Source organism: Pongo abelii, chromosome 19 (genome assembly GCF_028885655.2).
Source record: "Pongo abelii isolate AG06213 chromosome 19, NHGRI_mPonAbe1-v2.0_pri, whole genome shotgun sequence".
Classification (NCBI taxonomy): Eukaryota; Metazoa; Chordata; class Mammalia; order Primates; family Hominidae; genus Pongo; species Pongo abelii.
Genome location: NC_072004.2, coordinates 49,189,610 through 49,210,972, shown reverse-complemented (window position 1 = coordinate 49,210,972; position 21,363 = coordinate 49,189,610). Strand labels below are relative to the sequence as shown.

Sequence of the window (21,363 nt, the reverse complement as noted above, 5' to 3'; positions counted from 1 at the left end):
CCCAGACTCCATCTCAGAAAAAAAAAAAGTGAGCCACCCAATCCAAATAGGACTTTGACATGGTGAGCAAGAAATGAACTTCTATCCTATTGGGACCACTGAACGTTTTGACTTGGGTTGTTGCAGCAGCCGGTGCTCCCATAGGAAAGGTTGCCTCCCTCCTCCCATTACCTCTCTCAACCTCTCAGCCTCCCCGCCCATCTCCTTGGACACACTCTCTGTCTCCTCTATGGCTGCCAGGCCCCCAGCCCAGCCTTAGGCCAGTTCCCTGGTAGACCCTGGTAGCTTCATTCCCCCTGACTTTAATATGCTTTTTTTTTTTTTTTTTGAGATGCAGTCTTGCTTTGTCACCCAGGCTGGAGTGCAGTGGCACGATCTCGGCTCACTGTAACCTCTGCCCCCCAAGTTCAAGCGATTCTCATGTCTCAGGCTCCCGAGTAGCTGGGACTACAAGCACCCACCACCATGCCTGGCTAATGTTTGTACTTTTAGTAGAGACAGGGTTTCGCCATGTTGGCCAGGCTGGTCTCGAATTCCTGACTTCAAGTGACCCACCCACCTCAGCCTCCCAAAGTGTTGGGACTGCAGGCATGAGCCACCACACCCGGCCTTTAATAGGCTTTAATGGGTTAGGTTTTCCCCTATAACAGTGAGAAGATCTAAGGTTCAGGTGTTGAGGGTAAACAGACTGGGTCTCACGCTAGCCCCTATGTGGGGGCCCAGGAGGGCCATTCAGCTTGGCCCTCATGTTAATGAAGGGCCTGAAATTTAGACCCTGCTGTTATCTCTGATAAGATTATATCTACAGGCACAGCAGTACTCTGACAGGATGGGAAGAAGAAGACATTCACCAGATGGGTATCATTTGTCCCATGACTGGACCATGAGGCCTACAGCATGTTCTGAATTCATTTTATTTTTATAAACCCTATAATTATTCTGTGATGAGTACAGTTATATTGCATTGCAATTTCTATGGGAACAGTGGTAGTTCATTAAATGCTGACATTTAAGACATCCTAAAATGGTTGATAACTGTATTTGGCATTTCTTCCTTTTTTTATATATGTGGAGCTTCAATAAATGCAAGTGGTCTAGCCTTCCTTGACCTCTGAGAGGCCCTGGTCTCATATCCTGCTTTGTTTTAAGGTTATTTGGGCCTAAGTAACTTAGGGAAATGGTGCCTTCCACCTCATCTAGCCCAGGGTTTGGATTCAAAGCCCCAGCTTTGTACTTTTTCCTTTATGCATATCTTTTCTCTCAGGGCCCCTACAGGGACGGGGCTATAATCTAGGAAAGATTTAGGGATCCCTGGATTTTCTGCCCAAAATGCTACCTTAATGTCATCATAACAGCTCCCGATCTCACCCCAGGCCCTGACCCTGGCCTGCCTCTCGTGCCTTGATCACACCCGGGTCTCCTGATCACGCCCGGGTCTCCATCCTGAGCCCCTGCCTCACCTCCTTGTGGAGCACCATGTTGCACATGCACTCGGTGGCCGCCTGCCGCAGTTGATCATGATTCTCAAACATGTAGTTCTCGATGTCTGGCAAGGCCCTCTCCTTAAAGATCTTCTGCCTAGCGTAGGATAGTGGAGGAAGAAAGACCCTTGAGTCTTCTGCAGTGACCATAGGGGTTTTCTGGCCACCCAGGGACCGTTCTTCCATTCTGGTGCTGTCCTTCCCACATCCCCAGCCAGCATGGTTGATGTGGCATCAAACTGCCCCCAGCTCTAGGAGGGGCACCATGAGCCTAAACTAAATTGTATAGCATGGCATCCTGGCCACAGCAGTGGGTTCTGGATATCACCCAACTGGAGAGCCTCTGTATTATTGCAGTAAAGAAATTCTCTCTCTCTCTCTCTCTCATCCTGGATGTAGATCCAAGAAGATGTGAAGGCCAGAGCTGCCCTTATAACCATGAGAGAGCAGAAAAGCCCATTGAGAATTAAACAATACAGAAAGGAGAGGAGAGACAGAGAGAACAGGAACCTAAGGCAGCTTTGTAAGCCCTGCACCAAGCCACACCTGAATCTTGTTACCCCAGACTTTTTATCTACATGAGCCAATAAATTTCCTTTATGCTTAGGCCTACCATAGTTAAGTTTTCTGCTACTGGCAACCAAAAGAATCCCAACCCAGTATATGCTGACATACTCCTGCTTCCACAGAGGAATACACTTTATCCCACTATCCACCTGGATATCTTTTTTTTTTTAATACTTTAAATTCTAGGGTACATGTGCACAACGTGCAGGTTTGTTACATAGGTATACATGTGCGTGCCATGTTGGCTTGCTGCACCCATCAACTTGTCATTTACATTAGGGTATTTCTTCTAATGTTATCCCTCACCCAGCTCCCCACCCCCGACAGGCCCCGGTGTGTGATATTTCCCGCCCTGTGTCCATGTGTTCTCATTGTTCAACTCCCACCTACAAGTGAGAACATGTGGTGTTTGGTTTTCTGTCCTTGTGATAGTTTGCTCAGAATGATGGTTTCCAGCTTCATCTATGTCCCTGCAAAGGACATGAACTCATCCTTTTTTATGGCTGCATAGTATTCCATGGTGCATATGTGTCACATTTTCTTAATGCAGTCTATCATTGATGGACATTTGGGTTGGTTCCAAGTCTTTGCTATTGTGAATAGTGCCACAATAGACATACATGTGCATGTGTCTTTATAGTAGCATGATTTATAGTCCTTTGGGTATATACCCAGTAATGGGATTGCTGGGTCAAATGGTATTTCTAGTTCTAGATCCTTGAGAGCCAAATCATTAGTGAACTCCCATTCACAATTGCTACCAAGAGAATAAAATACCTAGGAATCCAACTTACAAGGGATGTGAAGGACCTCTTCAAGGAGAACTACAAATCACTGCTCAACAAAATAAAAGAGGACACAAACAAGTGGAAGAACATTCCATGCTCATGGATAGGAAGAATCAATATCGTGAAAATGGCCATACTGCCCAAGATAGTTTATGGATTCAAATGACTTTCTTCACAGAATTGGAAAAAACTACTTTAAAGTTCCTATGGAACCAAGAAAGAGCAGGCATAGCCAAGACAATCCTAAGCAAAAAGAACAAAGCTGGAGGCATCACCAGGGTCAGGTATCACGCTACCTGACTTCAAACTATACTACAAGGCTACAGTAACCAAAACAGCATGGTACTGGTACCAAAACAGATATGTAGACCAATGGAACAGAACAGAGGCCTCAGAAATAACACCACACATCTACAACCATCTGATCTTTGACAAACCTGACAAAAGCAAGAAATGAGGAAAGGATTCCCTATTTAATAAATAGTGCGGGGAAAACTAGCTAGCCATATGTAGAAAGCTGAAACTGGATCCCTTCCTTACACCTTACACAAAAATTAACTCAAGATGGATTAAAGACTTAAATGTAAGACCTAAAACCATAAAAACCCTAGAAGAAAACCTAGGCAATACCATTCAAGACATAGGCATGGGCAAAGACTTCATGACTAAAACACCAAAAGCAATGGCAACAAAAGCCAAAATTGACAAATGGGATCTAATTAAACTAAAGAGCTTCTGCACAGCAAAAGAAACTATCATCAGAATGAACAGGCAACCTACAGAATGGGAGAAAATTTTTGCAATCTACCCATCTGAAAAAGGGCTAATATCCAGAATCTACAAAGAACTTAAACAAATTTACAAGAAAAAAGCAACCGCATCAAAAAGTAGGCAAAGGATATGAACAGACATTTCTCAAAAGAAGACATTTATGCAGCCAACAGACACATGAAAAAATGCTCATCATCACTGGTTATCAGAGAAATGCAAATCAAAACCACAATGAGATACCATCTCACGCCAGTTAGAATGGTGATCATTACTACTTTAGAAAGAAGTGCTGGCTGGGTGTGGTGGCTCACACCTGTAATCCCAGCACTTTGGGAGACCAAGGCGGGCAGATAACCTGAGGTCGCGGGTTTGAGACCAGCTTGGCCAACATGGGGAAACGCTGTCTCTACTAAAAATACAAAAATTAGCTGGGTATGGTGGCGTACTCCTGTAGTCCCAGCTACTCGAGAGGCTGAGGCAGGAAAATAGCTTGAGCCCTGGAGGCAGAGGGTGCAGTGAGCTGAGATAGTGCCACTGCACTCCAGCCTGGGTGACAGAGCAAGACTCAGTCTCGAAAAGAAAAGAAAAGAAAAGAGAAAAGAAAGAAAAAAAGAAAAGAAAAAGAAAAGAGAAGAGAAGAGAAAAGAAAAGAAAAGGAAAGAAAAAAAAAGAAAAGAAAAAGAAGGGCCTTATAGCATCTTTTGGCTTTGGTATAGCCACTGTGTGGTTTACTAAGTGCTAACTCAAATCCCACCCCTTGCCTTTGATGTTGTCTTCGGAGAAGAGCATTCTCAGCACATTATGTGAAATTTCAAACAAACACTTTTTGAGCCACCTCTCTCCACCCCTGCCACACTCACCACACTCACCGGAGTTTGTCACTCCGCCCAGACAGGTTGGTGAGGCCTAGGAGAGCCTCATAGTTCTGAAGCCCATCCCTCTGTGTGTCCAAGAGTCTTACGAGGGGCCGCACCACCTCATATACCTGTTGGGGAGGGGTCAAGGGTTTGGTCAGGTGAGGACTTTGTTCCCTCACCTGATTATTTTCTTTACTCTATAGAAAGGATAACTGAATTTTGGAGAGGGCAATCCTGTTTGTCAGAGGCAGAACCAGGCCTGGAATCCAGGTGCCTCCATGCATCACCCTCCCTGTAACAGCACCATGCCCCTGTCCCAGGCTGGAGGTAGAATGACAAGGAGAAAGGCCTCTAGGAGCAGAGGAGACCCCTCCCATTGCCCTATCCCATCTACCCAAGCACCTACCCGCTCCCCAGGAAAAGCAATGTCCGGATTGGAGACAGCAGCTATCTTTGCTAAAGCGTGGGCTGCCTTCACCTTGCCCACATCTGTGCCCTCCAAAGCCAGGGGAATCAGGGCCTGCAAGAAAGGGCAAGGTCACTACTTAGTCACAGACATCCAGAGGCTTCCCTCCTATCCTCCTTCTCCAGGTGCTATCTGTCTGTCCCACGGGACGTCCAGGAAAACTCTGCCGTATAATCAGCCCTTACACATCATGGAAAGCAATTAAATCCTTAATCACATATTCACTCCTCTTGGTTCCCAGCGCACATTCAGGTCTTTACTTCCTCCCACCCACCTAAATATTCCTTCAGCTTTTGGAAAAATAAATAATTCAATCAACAAATTTTTTACTTGCTGCCCAAGCCAAACTCAATCTTTTTGTTTGTTTTGTTTTGTTTTTTTGAGACAGAGTTTCGCTTTTGTTGCCCAGGCTGGACTGCAATGGCATGATCTCGGCTCATTGCAACCTCCTCTTCCTGGGTTCAAGCAAGTCTCCTGCCTCGGGTTCCTGAGTAGCTGAGATTACAGGTGCACGCCACCACGCCCAGCTAATTTTTGTATTTTTAATAGAGACAGAGTTGCAGCCAAACCCAATCTTAACATGAGACATCTATTGAGCACCTACCATGAATCAATACTTTCTATATTTTCTCTAATTCTTGTGACAGTCTGCAAAGTGAAAGTGTGATTTTTCCCCTATTTTACAGATGAAGAAGCTGTGGCTGGGAGATTAAGTATTTTGCCTGAGGTTATGCAGTCAAAAATGGGAAGAGCAAGAACTCAACTACAAGTCTTCTACATCAAAGTCCAGGGTCTCTGTCTTTGCATGGTGCTTCCTTCCAATAGCAAGGAGGATAGATGCAATTCCAAAGTACATACCATCAAAGCATAAAGTCAAGCAGAAATTGGCTTGGGGCTATGAGCACAGACAGCGCAGATAACTGGTGGCCGTATTCCAGGAGGTTGAGTTGGGGCAGAGAGTACATTATTCTTGGGCTAGGCAAACAGCATGCACAAAGGCACCTTCTAGGATGGCAAGAACCATGTCCTGCCCAGTTACCTTGCCACCACCTTGAGCCACAATGGTGCCTCGGTCCTTTGGGTTGTCACACAGTGCCAGGAACACCCTGTAGGACCGAGAAGAAAGGAGAACAGTTAATGCACCAGCACACCTTCACAGGCAGCAGCGGCAGCAGCAGCAGCAGCAGCAGCAGCAGCAGCAGCAGGCCAGCCAGTCAGAGCCAGTGAAACCCTGGGATGAAAAGGGAGACCATGGAAAGTGCCACTTGTGTGCCCATGCCCCAGAATTAACCACCTTGGGAAGATGACATCATGGAAATAATTGGCTGGGAAGGAAGTGAGGCCAAGTGAGGCTGCAAAGAGCACTCCTCACTATCACTATTTAGGGACACAACCACCCAGGAGAAGCTTTTCAACATGGATGTGCCCCAGGTGCTCCATGATCTGGCTCTGGCCTCCTCTTTTGTCTCATCCAGCACTAGCCCTTCCTATGCATTCTCTGCCCCAGACATATTGCAGGAGAACCCCAAATTCACTCATTCTCTCTCCATCCTCAGTGTCTTTGCAGATGCTATTCTCTCTGCCCGGAACCTTCCCTCTCCTGCATTTAGGTGGCTCCTTTCCTTCCTTCACAGATTGAGTTGTCACATCCCCCAGGAGGACTTACCAGCTGCCCACCCACCTCCCCTCCAGTCTGGCTGGTTAGGGGACACTGCTTGTGCTCCAACCAGCCCTTTGTGCTTCCCACATCATGGCACCCATTGCATCGGACTGTAGCTGGGATCTTGCCTGCCTCCCTGGCCAGGCTGCACACAGACTGTGCCTTTAATCTCTGGGAACAAGGTAACAAGAAGGAACAGAGGCCTCCTTTCTCCTGATGCAAACTTTCACCTGTGATGACCTGCCCAACATGCCACTTCTCTTCCTTCCTTTCCTTCTTTCCCTCCTTCTTTCCTTCTCTCCCTCTTTCTTTCCTTCTCCTTCCTTCCTTCCTTTCCTTTCCTTCCTTTCTCTTTCTTTCTTTCTTTTCTTTTCTTTCTTTCCTCTCTCCTTCCTTCCCTCCTTCCTTCCTTCCCTCCTTCCTTCCCTCCTTTCTTCCTCTTTCTTTCTTTCTTTTTCTTTCTCCTTCCTTCCTTCTTCTTTTCCCTTCTTTCCTTCCTTTTTTCCTCCCTCCATCCCTTCCTTTCTCTCTCTCTTTCCCTCTTTCTCTCCTTCTTTCTTTATTTCTTTTTTGTATAGAGACAGGATCCTGCTCTGTTACCCAGGCTGGAGTGCAGTGGCACCATCATCATTCACTGCAGCCTTGAATTCCAGGGCTCAAGTGATCCTCCTGCCTCAGCCTCCCAAGTAGCTGGGAGTACAGGTGCACACCACTGCGCCAGGCTAATGTAAAAATTTTTTTGTACAGATGGGGTCTCAATATGTTTCCCAAGCCAGTCTTGAATACCTGGGCTCAAGCAATCCTCCCACCTCGGCCTCCCAAAGCCCTGGGATTACAGGCATGAGCCACCACCCCTGGTCCCATGTCACTTTTCAAAGCTGATGCCCTCAGACCTTTCACCAGGCTTTCCCAGTAGTTTATCTTCTCATTTAGGCCCCCACCATTTCTATCTCCCTGCCCAGTGTGCTGCACTCTAGGCCCCTCAGCCCCCAGCCCTAGTTCCAAGCTTTGGTCCACTGTAGCCCCACCTGGCCAGCAGCTCCTTGGTCTGGTCAGTGAGGATGGCACTATCTGCTTTCACCATGCAAGCCAGGGCAGAGATGACACCCGCCTTCAGAAGCCGCTTCACCCGCATGTCTATAAAGTCCTTCTTGTCCTGGGGAGATGAAAAGACGGCAATGTGGGAGGGTCCTGGGTGCCAGGCCAATCTGTATTGGAACCAAAGATGGTACTTTCTGAATTCTTGGGGCTGGTTGAATAATGGCCTCCAAAGATGTCCATGGCCTGGCCGGGTGCGGTGGCTCACGCCTGTAATCCTAGCACTTTGGGAGGCCGAGGCGGGCAGATCACGAGGTCAGGAGATCAAGACCATCCTGGCTAAGATGGTGAAACCCCACCTCTACTAAAAATACAAAAAATGAGCTGGTCATGGTGGCGGGCGCCACCAGCTACTCAGGAGGCTGAGGCAGGAGAATGGCATGAACCCAGGGGCGGAGCTTGCAGTAAGCCGAGATCGTGCCACGGCACTCCAGCCTGGGCGACCAGTGAGACTCCGTCTCAAAAAAAAAAAAAAAAAAGATGTCCATGGCCTAATCTCTGGAACCTGTGAATGTGGGACCTTACATGGCAAAAGGGATTTTGCAGGCATGATTAAGCTAAGGATTTTGAGATGGGGAGGTAAGCCTAGATGTCTGTGTGGGCCCAATATAATCACCAGGATCTTTATAAGAGGGAGGCAGGAAGATCAGAGTTAGTACTAGGAGATGTAACAATGGAATGGAAGTGAGGTCGGAGTGGTTCAAGGTCACCAGCCAAGGCATGTAGGTGGCCTCTAGAAGCTGAAAAAGGCAACAAAATGATTCTCCCTTAGAGCCTCCCAAAGAAACCAGCCCTGCTAACACCTTGACTTTAGACGAATGAGACTCATTTTAGGACTCTTGACTTCCAGAGCTATAAGATTTTTAAAACTGGGCCAGGCGTGGTGGCTCACGTCTGTAATCCCAGCACTTTGGGAGGCTGAGGTGGGTGGATCACTTGAGCCCAGGAGTTTGAGACCAGCCTGGGCAACATGACGAAACCCCGTCTCTACTAAAAATACAAAAATTAGCTGGGCATGGTGGAGCATGTCTGTAATCCAAGCTACTCAGGAGGTAGAAGCAGGAGAATTGCTTGAGCCCAGGAGGCGGAGGTTGCAATGAGCCAAGATTGCACCACTGCACTCTGCCTGGGCGACAGAGGGAGACTCAGTCTCAAAAAAAAAAAAGTAAAAATTGTGTTGTTTTAGGCCACAGAGCTTGTGGCAATGTGTTTTAGAAACAATAGGAAACTAAGACACTTCTCCAGATTCCCTCTTCCCAAACAACTGCCAAGAGGTATATAGCATGCCCTGCTGTCGTGTGTGACTGTCTCTCCTCTTCCTTGCCTTCCCTAATCCCAAGACAGAGCCTGAGGAGCTGATAGCATAGAAAACCAGTCCCGAAGATTCTCTCATTCACAGAGGAATGAAATAAAAGGAGGATAATCCAAAAGACTAAATGATGCATATATTGTTTTTCTTGGAAAAGGCTGGGGTGGGAGTGGAGGTAGAGAGAGGGTATAGGCAGGAGAGAAAGAACACAGTGGATGAAGCCGCCATAACAATGGATTGGGTTTGCTGGAAACCCAAAGTCAACCCAGGGTTAAAGAGTCCCTACAGACAATCCCCAGAGTGGGGAGTGATGGGGAAGGGGCTGACAACCCTGGGCAAGCCCTGGAAGCCACACTGGAACTTCACAGCCACAGCACATGCTCTGTACCGTTGCCTGGATGAATCATGCAGCTTTCAAAAATGATTCAGAGGCTGGGTGCGGTGGTTCACGCCTGGATTCCCAGCATTTTAGGACGCCAAAGTGGGTGGGTCACTTGAGGTCAGGAGTTCAAGACCAGCCTGGCCAACATGGTAAAACCCTGTCTCTACTAAAAATACAAAAATTAGCTGGGAGTGGCGGCACATGCCTGTAATTCCAGCTACTCGGGAGGCTGAGGCAGGATAATCACTTGAATCGAGGAGGCGGAGGTTGCATTGAGCCTAGGTCTCACCACTGCCCTACAGCCTGGGTGACAGAGCAAGACTCTGTCTCAAAAAATAAATAAAATAAAAATGATTCAGAGAATGAGATGGCAATGTGAAAAACATATTTTTCCAAAATCGGGCACAAAATGATAAATATATTCTGATTATAACTGTGAAAAGAAAAAAGATACATAGAAAAAAAGCCTCTGGTAGGTAATATAACATCAAAATGCCAACAGCAGTCATGTGGAGATGACGTAATCATGAGTGGTTATTTTCTTTTCTCCACATTTTAACTCGTTTTGCAGCATGATTATATTACTTTGATCATTAAAAAAACTAAATGATTTTATTGGCTGGCAATATCTTGCATATATTCTTATGCAAATCACACACAAATCTATCTTCATGTGCAGGGAATTGTTGGAGAGGGTTCCGGGGGATCTGTGACTTCTGGGCTAATGCTGACCATGCCTCTCCTCTCATGATTCCTACTTAGCACCCATGTCACAAAATCCAGAAATCTGAGAAAATCAAATTGTTATCTGTTGGAGACATGAAATAAAACTGTCTTTTATCCATAAAATCAACAACACAAATTGCAAAGTGTCCATCATGGCTCCGTTTGTTTTCTCAGACTATAAATTGTTGGATTTTTTTCAAAATAGAAAATAAAAACAAATAAAAAGCATGAGCACCATCTGGTGGGAAAGTTTACCATTAACATATTCAGTGTACATGTATCTTACCCCCAACCACCCAAACACACACCGTGCCACTCCTGACACTACTCCTTTTGCCGTTCCGCCTCCTTTGGAGGCCTAGTGGCACAGACCAGACCCCTCCCAGGTCACGCCTGAACCTACCTTGGGGTGTTCCTCCGGCACATGCTGCTTGGAGAACTTGGCGAGCTGGACAAGCTCTGGGATGACCTCCTTGACATCGTAGCTGTTGGTGCAGTTAACCAGGGTGGTGGCCACCGAGTACAGGATGGTCTTGTCACTGGTCTGGAAGGCACAGGGTTGGGGAGAGGGAAAGCAGAAAGGAAACTTTAGGACAAGCCTCTGCTTCCAGGATGCTCCCTTACATGGCCGGCAGGTTGGTGTGGGAGGAGTGCAGTTGGTAGGGCCCATTCCGAGGAAAGACAGCAGCGCAGGAGAGGAACAGCTCTGCCCATAAAGGCAGGCAGCAGTGTCTCCTGCACCCTCCACAGTAGCTCTGACAGTATGAATAGGAGCTGTCCCACAAAGATCCTCGCTTTGTGCCTCTTCCACAAGCCCAGTCTAACACTTTCCCATCCAACTGGAGATGAGGCGGGAGCTGGACATTTTCCGGTCCTGGCGAAAATCTCTCCCATGCTTCCTACCTTTACTGGTAGACAAGAGCCAGGGAGTTGGCCCAGCAGGTGAGGAAAGGAGTCTGGGAGGGCCTGGGAGGGAGGGCAGGTTCCCAGAAAGGCCAGGCACAGCCTCTTTTATGTGTTTATTTTCTTGAGGCAAGGTCTCTCTCTGTCACCCAGGCTGGAGTGCAGAGCTGCAATTCTAGCTCACTGCAGCCTCGATCTCCCAAGGCTCAAGCAATCCTCCCACCTCGGCCTCCCGAGTAGCTGGGATTACAGGTATGTGCCACCACACCCAGCTAATTTTTATATTTTTTGTAGAGATGGGGTTTCACCATGTTGCCCAGGCTGGTCCTGAACCCCTGAGCTCAAGCCATCCGCCTGCCTCAGCCTCCCAAAGTGCTGGGATTACAGGCGCATGCTACGATGCCCCGCTATTTTTTTTTTTTTTTTTTTAGTTGCCTCAGGTCCTTCAAGACCTCACCTCCTGAGGGCCCCAGGAAAACAAACTGCCCTCCTGTGCATCTTCCCATCTCTGGAAGGCATTGGGAGTCGGGAGTCCATTTTACAATCAGGTAAAATGAGGGCCAGAAAGGGGGAAATAACCAATCACATTTACACAGGGGTAAGGAGTGGAGCCAGGAGGAAGACTGGGATCCATTCCCTGTGGGTCTGGACCCAGCAGACGTTTCCTGAGGTTTGTGGTCGGGCCAGACTCCCCGACACTTGCCTTGGCCAGCTCAAACATGGCCTGCAGGGCAGGGACGTCCTGGACAAAGTCGTCCTTCACATCAGCGTCCAGCGTGAGGTAGGCCAGGCCCTCCACTGCCCAGCGCCGGGTCCGGGTGTCTATGGACGTATTGCACAGCCACCTGGAAGTGAGGAGGGAGCACATATGGGAAGGGGCCCAGGGCTCAGGTCAAGAGGGTGAAGCGATTTCAGGGTGGTGAACCAGGGGTGAGGTCCCTTTCACACTCCACTGGAGCACACCCCAGAGACTCTTGCCCGAAGGCGCGTGAGGAGGTGGAGGGCCTGGGAAACACAGCCCCCTTACTTGCGACACTGTTTGGCCAGTTTTTCTGTCGACCCTTCTGCAAACTGCCTGAGACCGTAGTCTGTGCCGCCTGCAGAGCCGAGCTTACAGAGCCCCTGTGGAGGAGAGGAGACAGCAGACACATACAGGATCAGAGACACCAAGGCTTGGGGATGAAGCCTTGCTCAAACAGGTTTCTATGGCCAGAACACTTCGCCCCTCTTTCTTTGCTTGGATCCACCTCTGTGCAGACTGTAAAACTCAGCTCAGGTGTCACCTCTGCTGAGATACTTTCCCTGATGCTCTGGGTTACGGTAGAGGCCCATAAAGTTGCAAATTCTTGACCTGCCCCCTTCCCCCACCATTTTGACCCCACAGATGTATTGTGCCTGCCATTTTGAAAAACCAGCAAGACCAAGTTAACCATATCTGAAGCTTCAATGGGGAACCTTGTTATGGCACAGAAACTGACAGAGAAATCCTATCTTCTGGATAACAGATTCAGATGTGCAAAATTTTACCCAGACAAAATTGGACTTTTCTTAGGGGGGCGGTTTCATAAGAGAAAATTCACTTTTGTCAGAAGCTAGAATTTGTTTTTAAAAAATTGATGCTGGGTGCAGTGGCTCACGCCTGTAATCCCAGCACTTTGGGAGGCTGAGGAGGGTGGATCAGTTAGGCCAGGAGTTTGAGACCAGCCTGGCCAACGTGGCAAAACCCCATCTCTACTAAAAATACAAAAATTAGCCGGGTGTGGTGGCAGGCATCTGTAATCCCAGCTACTTGGGAGGCTGAGGCAGGAGAATCGTTTGAACCCAGGAGGAGGAGGTTGCAGTGAGCCGAGATCATGGGGGTTGCAGTGAGCCAATATCATGCCACTGGACTCCAGCCTGGGCTACAGAGGGAGACTCTGTCTGAAAAAAATAATAACAATAATAATAATAATAATATTAATAATAATAATTTCAGGCCAGGCACAGTGGCTCACGTCTGTAATCCCAGCACTTTGGGAGGCCCAGCGGGGTGGATCACCTGAGGTCAGGAGTTCAGGACCAGCCTGGCCAACATGGCGAAACACCATCTCTACTAAAAATACAAAAATTAGCTGGGTGTGGTGGCACATGTCTGTAATTCCAGCTACTCTGGGGGCTGAGGCACGAGAGTCACCTGAACCTGGGAGGCGGAGGTTGCAGTGAGCTGAGATTACGCTGCTACACTCCAGCCTAGGTGACAGAGTGAGACTCCATCTCAAAAAAACAAAAAGTAAAATGAAAGTGGAAAAAAAAATACCTTATAGAAACTGATTAAAGAAAGTGACTCTTCAGAATTTGCTCTGAAAATGCATTCTGGACACAAGATCATCAGTGTTCATGTTGTTCATAAGCAGGGAGACGAACGTCCTCAGGGTTAAGCAGCAGAGTTCACTGTTCTGAATCTACATCCTCACAAGCCCCCTGGATATTGCCCTGTTCTGCAGGGGTCTGTGGCTGGGTCTGGTGCCCCCTTGAACCTAGTCTCCTCAAGGACAGCAGCCTCAACTCATTCATTTTGGTGTCCCTGGTGCCTGGCATGGCACCTGGTCCTGAGTAGGAGGGTGGTACCGAGCCCACTCACCACCAGTGTGCGGATCTTGATCTTCTCATTTTTGGTGGTCTTGTAGATCTGTTTGAGCAGTGACACTCCATTGGTGATGATGAAGGTGGCGCGGCTGAGCTTGGTGGAGGCATGGATGAGGGCCTCCACAGCCACCAGCTGGTCCGTCTCGCGCTCTGAGCCACATAGTGCCACCATCATCTCCATCACACCTTTCAGTCCCAGCAGCTGGTTGCCCAGGTCAAAGGGGCCCTGCAGGATCCCTGACACCGTCTGGATGGCATTCAAGTTCTTGTCCATGTCCTGGGGGTCAAACTTGCCCCTAATCAAACGACAAGGGTGGTCAAGAAAACTGGCCCAAGAGAATGGAAAGAGTGTGAGATTTGGAGGCAGACGGATTTGGATTTGCATCCTGGCTCCACCACTCATGTGCTGTGTGATATTGGGCAATTCAGTGAACCTCTCTGAGCCTCAGCTCCTGTAAACTGAGGATAGTACTACTAGTTCTCAGAGTTGTGGTGAGGATAAATGACATAATAGATGTGTCACAGGGTGTGCCTCTGGGAAATACACTCTGACTCAGGGATTGATATGCAGGAAGTTTATTAGAGGGAGCTCTTGGGAAGAGAAGGAAGCAGGACTGGGGCAGAGGGAGGCATTTTGCAGTCACCACAAAGCCTCAGCCTCCAAGAAGTTCTGGAGCTGGAACACCCTTTGCAATTGTTTCAAGTTGGAGTGAGTCTTTTTTTTTTTTTTTGAGACTGAGTCTTGCTCTATTGCTGGAGTGCACTGGTGCCATCATAGCTCACTGTGACCTCAAACCCCTAAGCTCAAGCAATCCTCCCACCTCAGCCTCCTGAGCAGTTGAGACTACAGGTGCACACAATCATGCTCAGATAATTGTTTAAATTTTTGGTAGAGACGGGATCTTGCTATGTTGCCCAAGCTGATCTCAAACTACTGGCCTCAGGTGATCTTTCCACCTGGCCTCCCAAAGCACTGGTATTATAGGTCTGAGTCACCTCAACTACCCTGGTGTGAGTCTTTGCACACTGGCTTCCCTGGGAAGGGTGAAACAGCTCTCTCCAGCTGAGACAAGTCCCAAAGAGAGATAACAGCTGAGAGCTGTCAGCTGACAGCCTTTCCAGCAGCTGCTGTGTCTGGGAGGACAGTACAGCATTGACAACAACACAAAAAGGCCTAGCGTGATGCCCGGCACACTGTATCTCTCTGTGACATGGCCTGGGCCAGTCACTCCCCTCTGGTGATCTGGTCTTAGTCCCTTCCCCTGTTGGTGAGCATGTGGGCTAGATATCCAGGAACGTTCTGCCTTGCTTTCAGAATCTATTACCATCTACTCTAGGGGAGAATCTCTGCGTGGGAATGTCAGAGGTGACATGTCTTCTGATGCTTCTCATCTGCCCAGGTTGGTGCATTGTGGGAAACAGGGCAGATGTGCACAGTGGAAATGCAGCTGTGTATAAATGCAAGAAGGCAGCATGGACTGGTCAGAAGAACTCCACACCGAGAGTCCAAGACCTGGTCTCTGGTCCCATGTCTGCCTCTGATTGCTGGAGGATCTCGGGCAAGTTCCCCTAGGGAAGAGGACTCGGCTTTGGAAGCTCTGAGAGCCCCTCCAGCTTGAGCATCCCATGTCCTGTGCCTCATCTCTCCACTCAGTGCCCAGGGAACCAGCATCCTTCGTAGTTAGTTGGGGTCTGACCTTTGAGCTGGCACTGGGTCCCCACACAGCCCCCACCCCGATGAAGCGGGGTGTATTCCACTCTTGCTAGGGGCAGGTTTGGGCACCATTTGATGAAGGCAGCGACCCCTCCTCTCAGCATTCCACAGGCTGACAGGAGGGGGCCTCAATCAACAAGCCAAAACAAGAACTAGCTGGATGACAGGTAATGGAAGTCAGTTGGGGACCTCATGAGGGACTCAAGAAGTCAGCAGGAAAAGTTGAAACTGAGGTAGAGAAAGAGAGAAGCCTTGAAAAGAGCTAAGTGAACCAAAGTCAAGGTAAGCAGAAGCCATGGGGTAGAGAAGCAGTTGACAAATCCAGGGAGTTGAGAATAGCTTTCACCTTATTTTATTTTATTTGAGATAGGGTCTCACTCTGTTACCCAGGCTGGAGTGCAGTAGTGCATTCCCGGCTCATTGCAGCCTTGACCTCCTGGGCTCAAGTGATCCTCCTACCTCAGCTTCCCAAGTAGCTGGGACTACAGGGGTGCGCCACCACACTTGACTAATTTTTATTTTTATTTTTTTGTTTTTTATTTTTTTAGAGATGGGGTCTCTCTACGTTGCCTGGGCCGGTCTCAAACTCCTGGCCTCAGGCAATTCTCCCACATTGGCGTCCCAAAATGCTAGGATTACAGGCATGAGCCACCACACCTGGCCAGCAGCTTTTTGCATTTTTTTTTTCTTTTTGAGATGCAGTCTTTCTCTGTCGCCCAGGCTGGAGTGCAGTGGTGCGATCTTGGCTCACTACAACCTCCACCTCCTGGGTTCAAGCGATTCTTCTGCCACAGCCTCCCTAGTAGCTGGGATTACAGGCATGTGCCACCATACCCGGCTAATTTTTGGTATTTTTAGTAGAGATGGAGTTTCACCATGTTGGTCAGGCTGGTCTTGAACTCCTGACCTCAGGTGATCCGCGCACCTCGGCCTCCCAAAGTGCTGGGATTATAGGTGTGAGCCACTGCGCCCAGCCAGCTTTTTGCATTTTAAAGCATTTTTTAAAATATGTTGACAGAGACTTATATGTCCCACAAATACTAAAATATTTACTCTCTGGCCCTTCATAGAAAAAGTTAGTTGACCCCTGGAATACAGAAAGGAAAAGCAGAGTAAAGGCAACGTCTTCACCCACCTAAGACTCACCTGGAGTGCTTTTAAGCATGCAGCTTCCTGAGCCACACCCGAAACTACCGAGTCAAGAGGGGATGTCTCAGAAATCTGAATAATTTACAAGTCTGGGAATCATTGCAATAAAGAATTAAAAAGTCATGCACTGGAGTCACACTGATGCTGGAGCACCAGTGAGGAGACTCAGGAACTGCAGCTGCTGAGGGCCCTAACCCCTGTCGAGCTCTGCAAAGCCACATGAGTCTTAGTCTTGAAAGAACCGGGCCTCCCTCCTTGACAAGCTGACATTTGTTCCTTTCAACCACAGAAGCCAGTGGTAGGTATAAAATACGTCCATGGCTGGGCAAGGTAGTTGATGCCTGTAATTCCAGCACTTTGGGAGGTGGAGGCAGGAAGATTGCTTGAGCTTGGGAGTTCAAGACCAGCCTGGGAAACATAGCAAAACAAAAAATACAAAAATTAGCCAGGCGTGGTAGTGCACACTTATAGTCTCAGCTACTCAGGAGGTTGAGGCAGAGGCAGGAGGATCGCTTGAGCCCAGCAGGCTGAGGCTGCAGTGAGTCATGATCATGCCACTGCACTCCAGCCTTGGTGATAGAAAAAAAAAAAAAATTAGCCCAGCATGGTGGCATGTGCCTGTAGTCCCAGCTACTCTGGGAGGCTGAGGTAGGAGGATCACATGAGCCCAAAAGTTTGAGGCTGCAGTGAGCTATGATTGTGTCACTGCACTCCAGCCTGGGGGACAGAGTGAGACCCTGTCTCAAAAAATAAATAAATAAAATATGTCCAAAAATATGTTGGCACCCCTCCCTTCAAAAGTTGAAACCTAATTTTTTCCCCTTAAATGTAGGCCAAACTTACTGACTTGCTTCTAATGAATAGAATGTGGCAGAAGTGATGACATGTGTCTTCTGAGGCTAGATAGAGAAGACATCTCCCTGCTGCCTTGCTCCCTCTTGGATCTCTTACTGTGGGACAAGCCAGCCGCATGCAGTGAAGACACTTCAGCAGCCTATGGAGAGGTCTGCAGGGAAAGGAACCGAGGCCTCCCACCAACAGCCGGCACCAATGTGCCAGCTGTGTGAGTCCACCATCTTGGAAGCATTTTCCAGCCCCAGTCAAGCCTTCAGATGGCTGCAGCCCCAGTCAGCATAGGACTGTAACTTCATGAAAGACCATAAGCCAGAGCCACCCAGCCAAACCACTCCCAAATTTCTGTTCTGGTGTGAGATAATAAAACATTATTGTTTGAGCTGCTAAATTTTGAGATAATTTGTTACACAGCCATAGATAACTAAGACAGAGCCCGACCCTGTGAGGCCTCCACGAAACTTACGTGATGTATTCCTCGCAGATCTTGCGGAAGTGATCACGCTCCGGGTCACAGCGCAGGTCATCATAGAGCTTGTTGATGAGGACAGAGGCCAGCATGCGGGTGTTGTCAGTCAGGGGCAGGCAGGACGGCAGATCTGGAACCTGCCCCACGACCTTCAGGATCTTCCTCAGACCTGCAGGGTAGACAGTGGCAAGCCTAAGATTCCTGCTGGGCTCCATCCTCACACACACCCCTCACTCAGTGACTTGTTATCATCAGCTTCTCTCCAGCCCTGTCTGTAGAAAACATGTGGTTCATCTAGAATGAAGGGCCCTAGAATGGGGTAAAAGGACCCAGGTTATACAACTGACACTGCCCCCAGCTTGACCAATTCACCTCCCTTTAGGGGCCTCTATTTTCATATGTACAAAATCAGGACTAGTTGATCTCAGAGGACTCTACCAGTGCTGACATTCCATGGGCTGATGTATAGTCTTCTCCAAATACTATTTCATATTCTCTTCCTCAAGCCTCAGCTTCTTCATTTGTAAAATGGGAATAATACTACCTACCTCATAAAGTTTGAGGGCTCAATGAGATAATGTATGGAAACCCTACTGTCAATCCAGACACATTATTATCACTCAATAAATGTTTATTATTGAGTGTGTATTTATTAAGTATTTATTTAGTAAATGCCATATTTACATTTATGATGATGATGATGATGTCTTCTCATCTCTTCTGTTGAAAAATCTTCAATGGCTTCCTATTACCGTCAGGCAAATTCAACAGTCATGTCTTTGTTAAATAAATGAGCATCTTTGGGGTACTGGCTACCAAAATAACAGATACGATCCTGACCTCAAAAAGCTCACAATACAATAGGGAAAACTGACATATGAAGATTACAATGAGATGTGATAAGTACAGAAGGGTAACGCTGAAGATGAGGTGATTCACTTCAACAAAATAAGAGCTGCAATTTATTCTGAGCACTTACTACGTGCCAAAAGCTTTATACACATTAACTTCATGTAATCCTAACAATAACCCTACTGGTTAGGAATAATTATTTCCATCTTTCAGAGGAGAAAAACAAGACTTAGAGAAAAGTCAAGTAAGCTGCCCAAGACAAGTCAAGTAAGTTGCCCAGTGACATAGCAAGGACACGCTCCCAATCACGTCTTATTTCAAAGCCTGTGATGTTAGCTGTTACACTATGTTGCCTCTGGGGCAACAGACAGGTGGATTTCAGAGCCAGGTTTTAGAGGTGGCTTGGAGCTGGTCAGACCTTGGGTAGTACAGGTAAGTGGGAGGAAGAACATTCCAGTTAAAAGCTGGGAGGCATGAAACTCTAGATGTTAGGAGGGAATTAAAAGTTCCTGGAACCACCCTGGCCAACATAGCAAAACCCCACCTCTACTAAAAACACAAAAAAATTAATTGGGCATGGTGGCGGGCACCTGTAATCCCAGCTGCTTGGGAGACTGAGGCAGGAGAACTTGGGAGGTGGAGGTTTCAGTGAGCCGAGATCACACCATTGCACTCCAGCCAGGGCTACAAAGGCAAAACTCCGTCTCAAAAAAAAAAAAGGGCCTGGAAGTGGCTTGGTGGCTCATGCCTGTAATTCCAGCACTTTGGTTAGGCAGAGGTGGGAGGACCACTTGAGCCCAGGAGTTTGAGACCAGCCTGGGCAACATAGCCCATCTCCCCATATGAAAGAAAAAGAAAAAGAAAGTGCCTGGCAATAAATTTTGTGCTATGTACATTTTACCACTTAAAGGAAAACTTCTGTTTCCTCCCTAAACTACTTCTACTCTCAGAGCTTACTTCTGACACCGGATGGGTGTCCTACAATTCAACGCTGACACTAACTACTTGGGGTTAGCACAGACCCCACAGGTTAAGGGCTCAATCCCACAAGACTACCCTCCTTTAGATGCCAGCCTCAAGTCCAAGTTGCCACCTGTGCTTCTGACTGGCCAACTATAAATCAGAGATTCCCACGACCCTCTCCCTCAGGTTTGATAATTTGCTAGAATGGCTCACAGAACTCAGAAAACCAGTTTAGTTACTAGATTACCAATTTATTATTGAAAAAACAATAACAGCAACAAAAACAGAAACTCAGGGACAGCCAGATGGAAGAGATGCAGAGGGCAAGGTATTGGCAAGGGGCGTGGCACTTCCATGCCCTCTCCAGGTAGCCATCTCTCCAGCACCTCCGTGTGTTCACCAACTTGGGAGCACTTTAAGCCCCTTTGGCTAGGGATTTTTTTTAAATAGAGGCTTCATTATGTAGGCACGGTTGATTAAATCATCAGTTATTCGTGATGAATCCCACCTCCAGCCTCTCTCCCCTTCCTGGAGGTAAGGGTTGGAGGGCTGAAGGTTCCAATCCTGTAATTGCATGGTTGTTTCCCCTGGCAACCAGCCCCCATTCTGACATTCTGAGGTTATCTAGGGGATCCCAGCCACCAGTTATTACATGAGCATACAAAAAGATACTTATCACTTCAGAGGTTAGCTGCGTGCCAGGAAACAGCAGCAGAGACCAAATATGTATATTTCTTATTATGCAACAACCATGCATTTAAAAAGTGCTCAGTAGGGCTGGGGAGTAACAGGAAATGCCTGATGAGCCAACACAGACTCCCCAGCCTGGGTCCCAAAAGCATCTCTCAAATGCACCTCTCCAATCTCATCTCCCAGTCTCCCCTTCCATTCTTGCCCACGCCTTGAGCAAATCATTTCTCTTCTGTTCAAACACTCTAGACCTTCTTCCTGTCTATCTTTGCCCCTTCTCTCACCCAAAAGCTCACTTCGGGTTTGACATCCTGACAGCTCCCTTACCGTGCCTCCCAGCCCAGTTTGCACAACACATAACGCCTCAACATTGCAGCTTTGTATTCGAATATCTGAATTTTAAAATCCACATTATTTTTACCCAAGTGCTGTCCATGTTGGTGCCCTTTACAAAAAGAACAGAACAAAAAATACTGCTCTCCACCTGTCCCATCCCATAACACGTGGATGAGCCTAGATCCTGGTGCAGAGAGAGAAGATCTGTTGTTAACGCTCACATTTCATGATATACGCAGAGAAGACCAGAATGAGGCAGGGAGGAAGTGGGGTTTGGGCATTTAGCAGTAGAGTAATGTGTTAAAGTCTAAGCACTTGCACATGCACTTTGCTGAGGTCTATAAAAACCAAACAAGGGAAGTGCAATATCAAGATATTTTTTAAGCTGGGAAGAGTTGATCTGAATCTTTTAGAACAAGGTATAGTCTGTGTGTCATAAAACCTATGGAAGAATTTACCATAGCAGATCATGAAACCACAGGTATGATTCCTTAGCAATCAAAGAAGTTGACTGAGGAGAGAGGTAACACCTCAGAGCTGACAAATTGAGTGACTATCTGCTAGAACATGTGAAAGGAAAATAAAATCTTGGCCCGGTGCCATGGCTCGCGCCTGTAATTCCAGCAGTTTAGGGGGCCCAGGTGGGAGGATCACTTGAACCCAGGAGTTTGAGACCAGCCTGGGCAACATAGTGAAACCACATCT

General features: G+C 47.7%; 1 protein-coding gene across 1 annotated transcript in view; it reads right to left on the bottom strand.

Annotated features, from left to right (window-relative positions):
- Positions 1–21,363, bottom strand: part of UNC45B (unc-45 myosin chaperone B) — a 46,624-nt gene that overhangs the window by 6,666 nt on the left and 18,595 nt on the right. Inside the window, exons 9-18 of the mRNA XM_054536668.2 lie at positions 17,815–17,986; positions 13,629–13,929; positions 12,036–12,130; positions 11,712–11,853; positions 10,509–10,649; positions 7,619–7,746; positions 5,970–6,036; positions 4,871–4,984; positions 4,477–4,592; positions 1,461–1,578 (exon numbers count right to left, since the gene is read on the bottom strand). Coding sequence (XP_054392643.1) covers positions 1,461–1,578; positions 4,477–4,592; positions 4,871–4,984; positions 5,970–6,036; positions 7,619–7,746; positions 10,509–10,649; positions 11,712–11,853; positions 12,036–12,130; positions 13,629–13,929; positions 17,815–17,986 — 1,394 coding nt within the window. The remainder of the gene's footprint in view (positions 1–1,460; positions 1,579–4,476; positions 4,593–4,870; positions 4,985–5,969; positions 6,037–7,618; positions 7,747–10,508; positions 10,650–11,711; positions 11,854–12,035; positions 12,131–13,628; positions 13,930–17,814; positions 17,987–21,363) is intronic.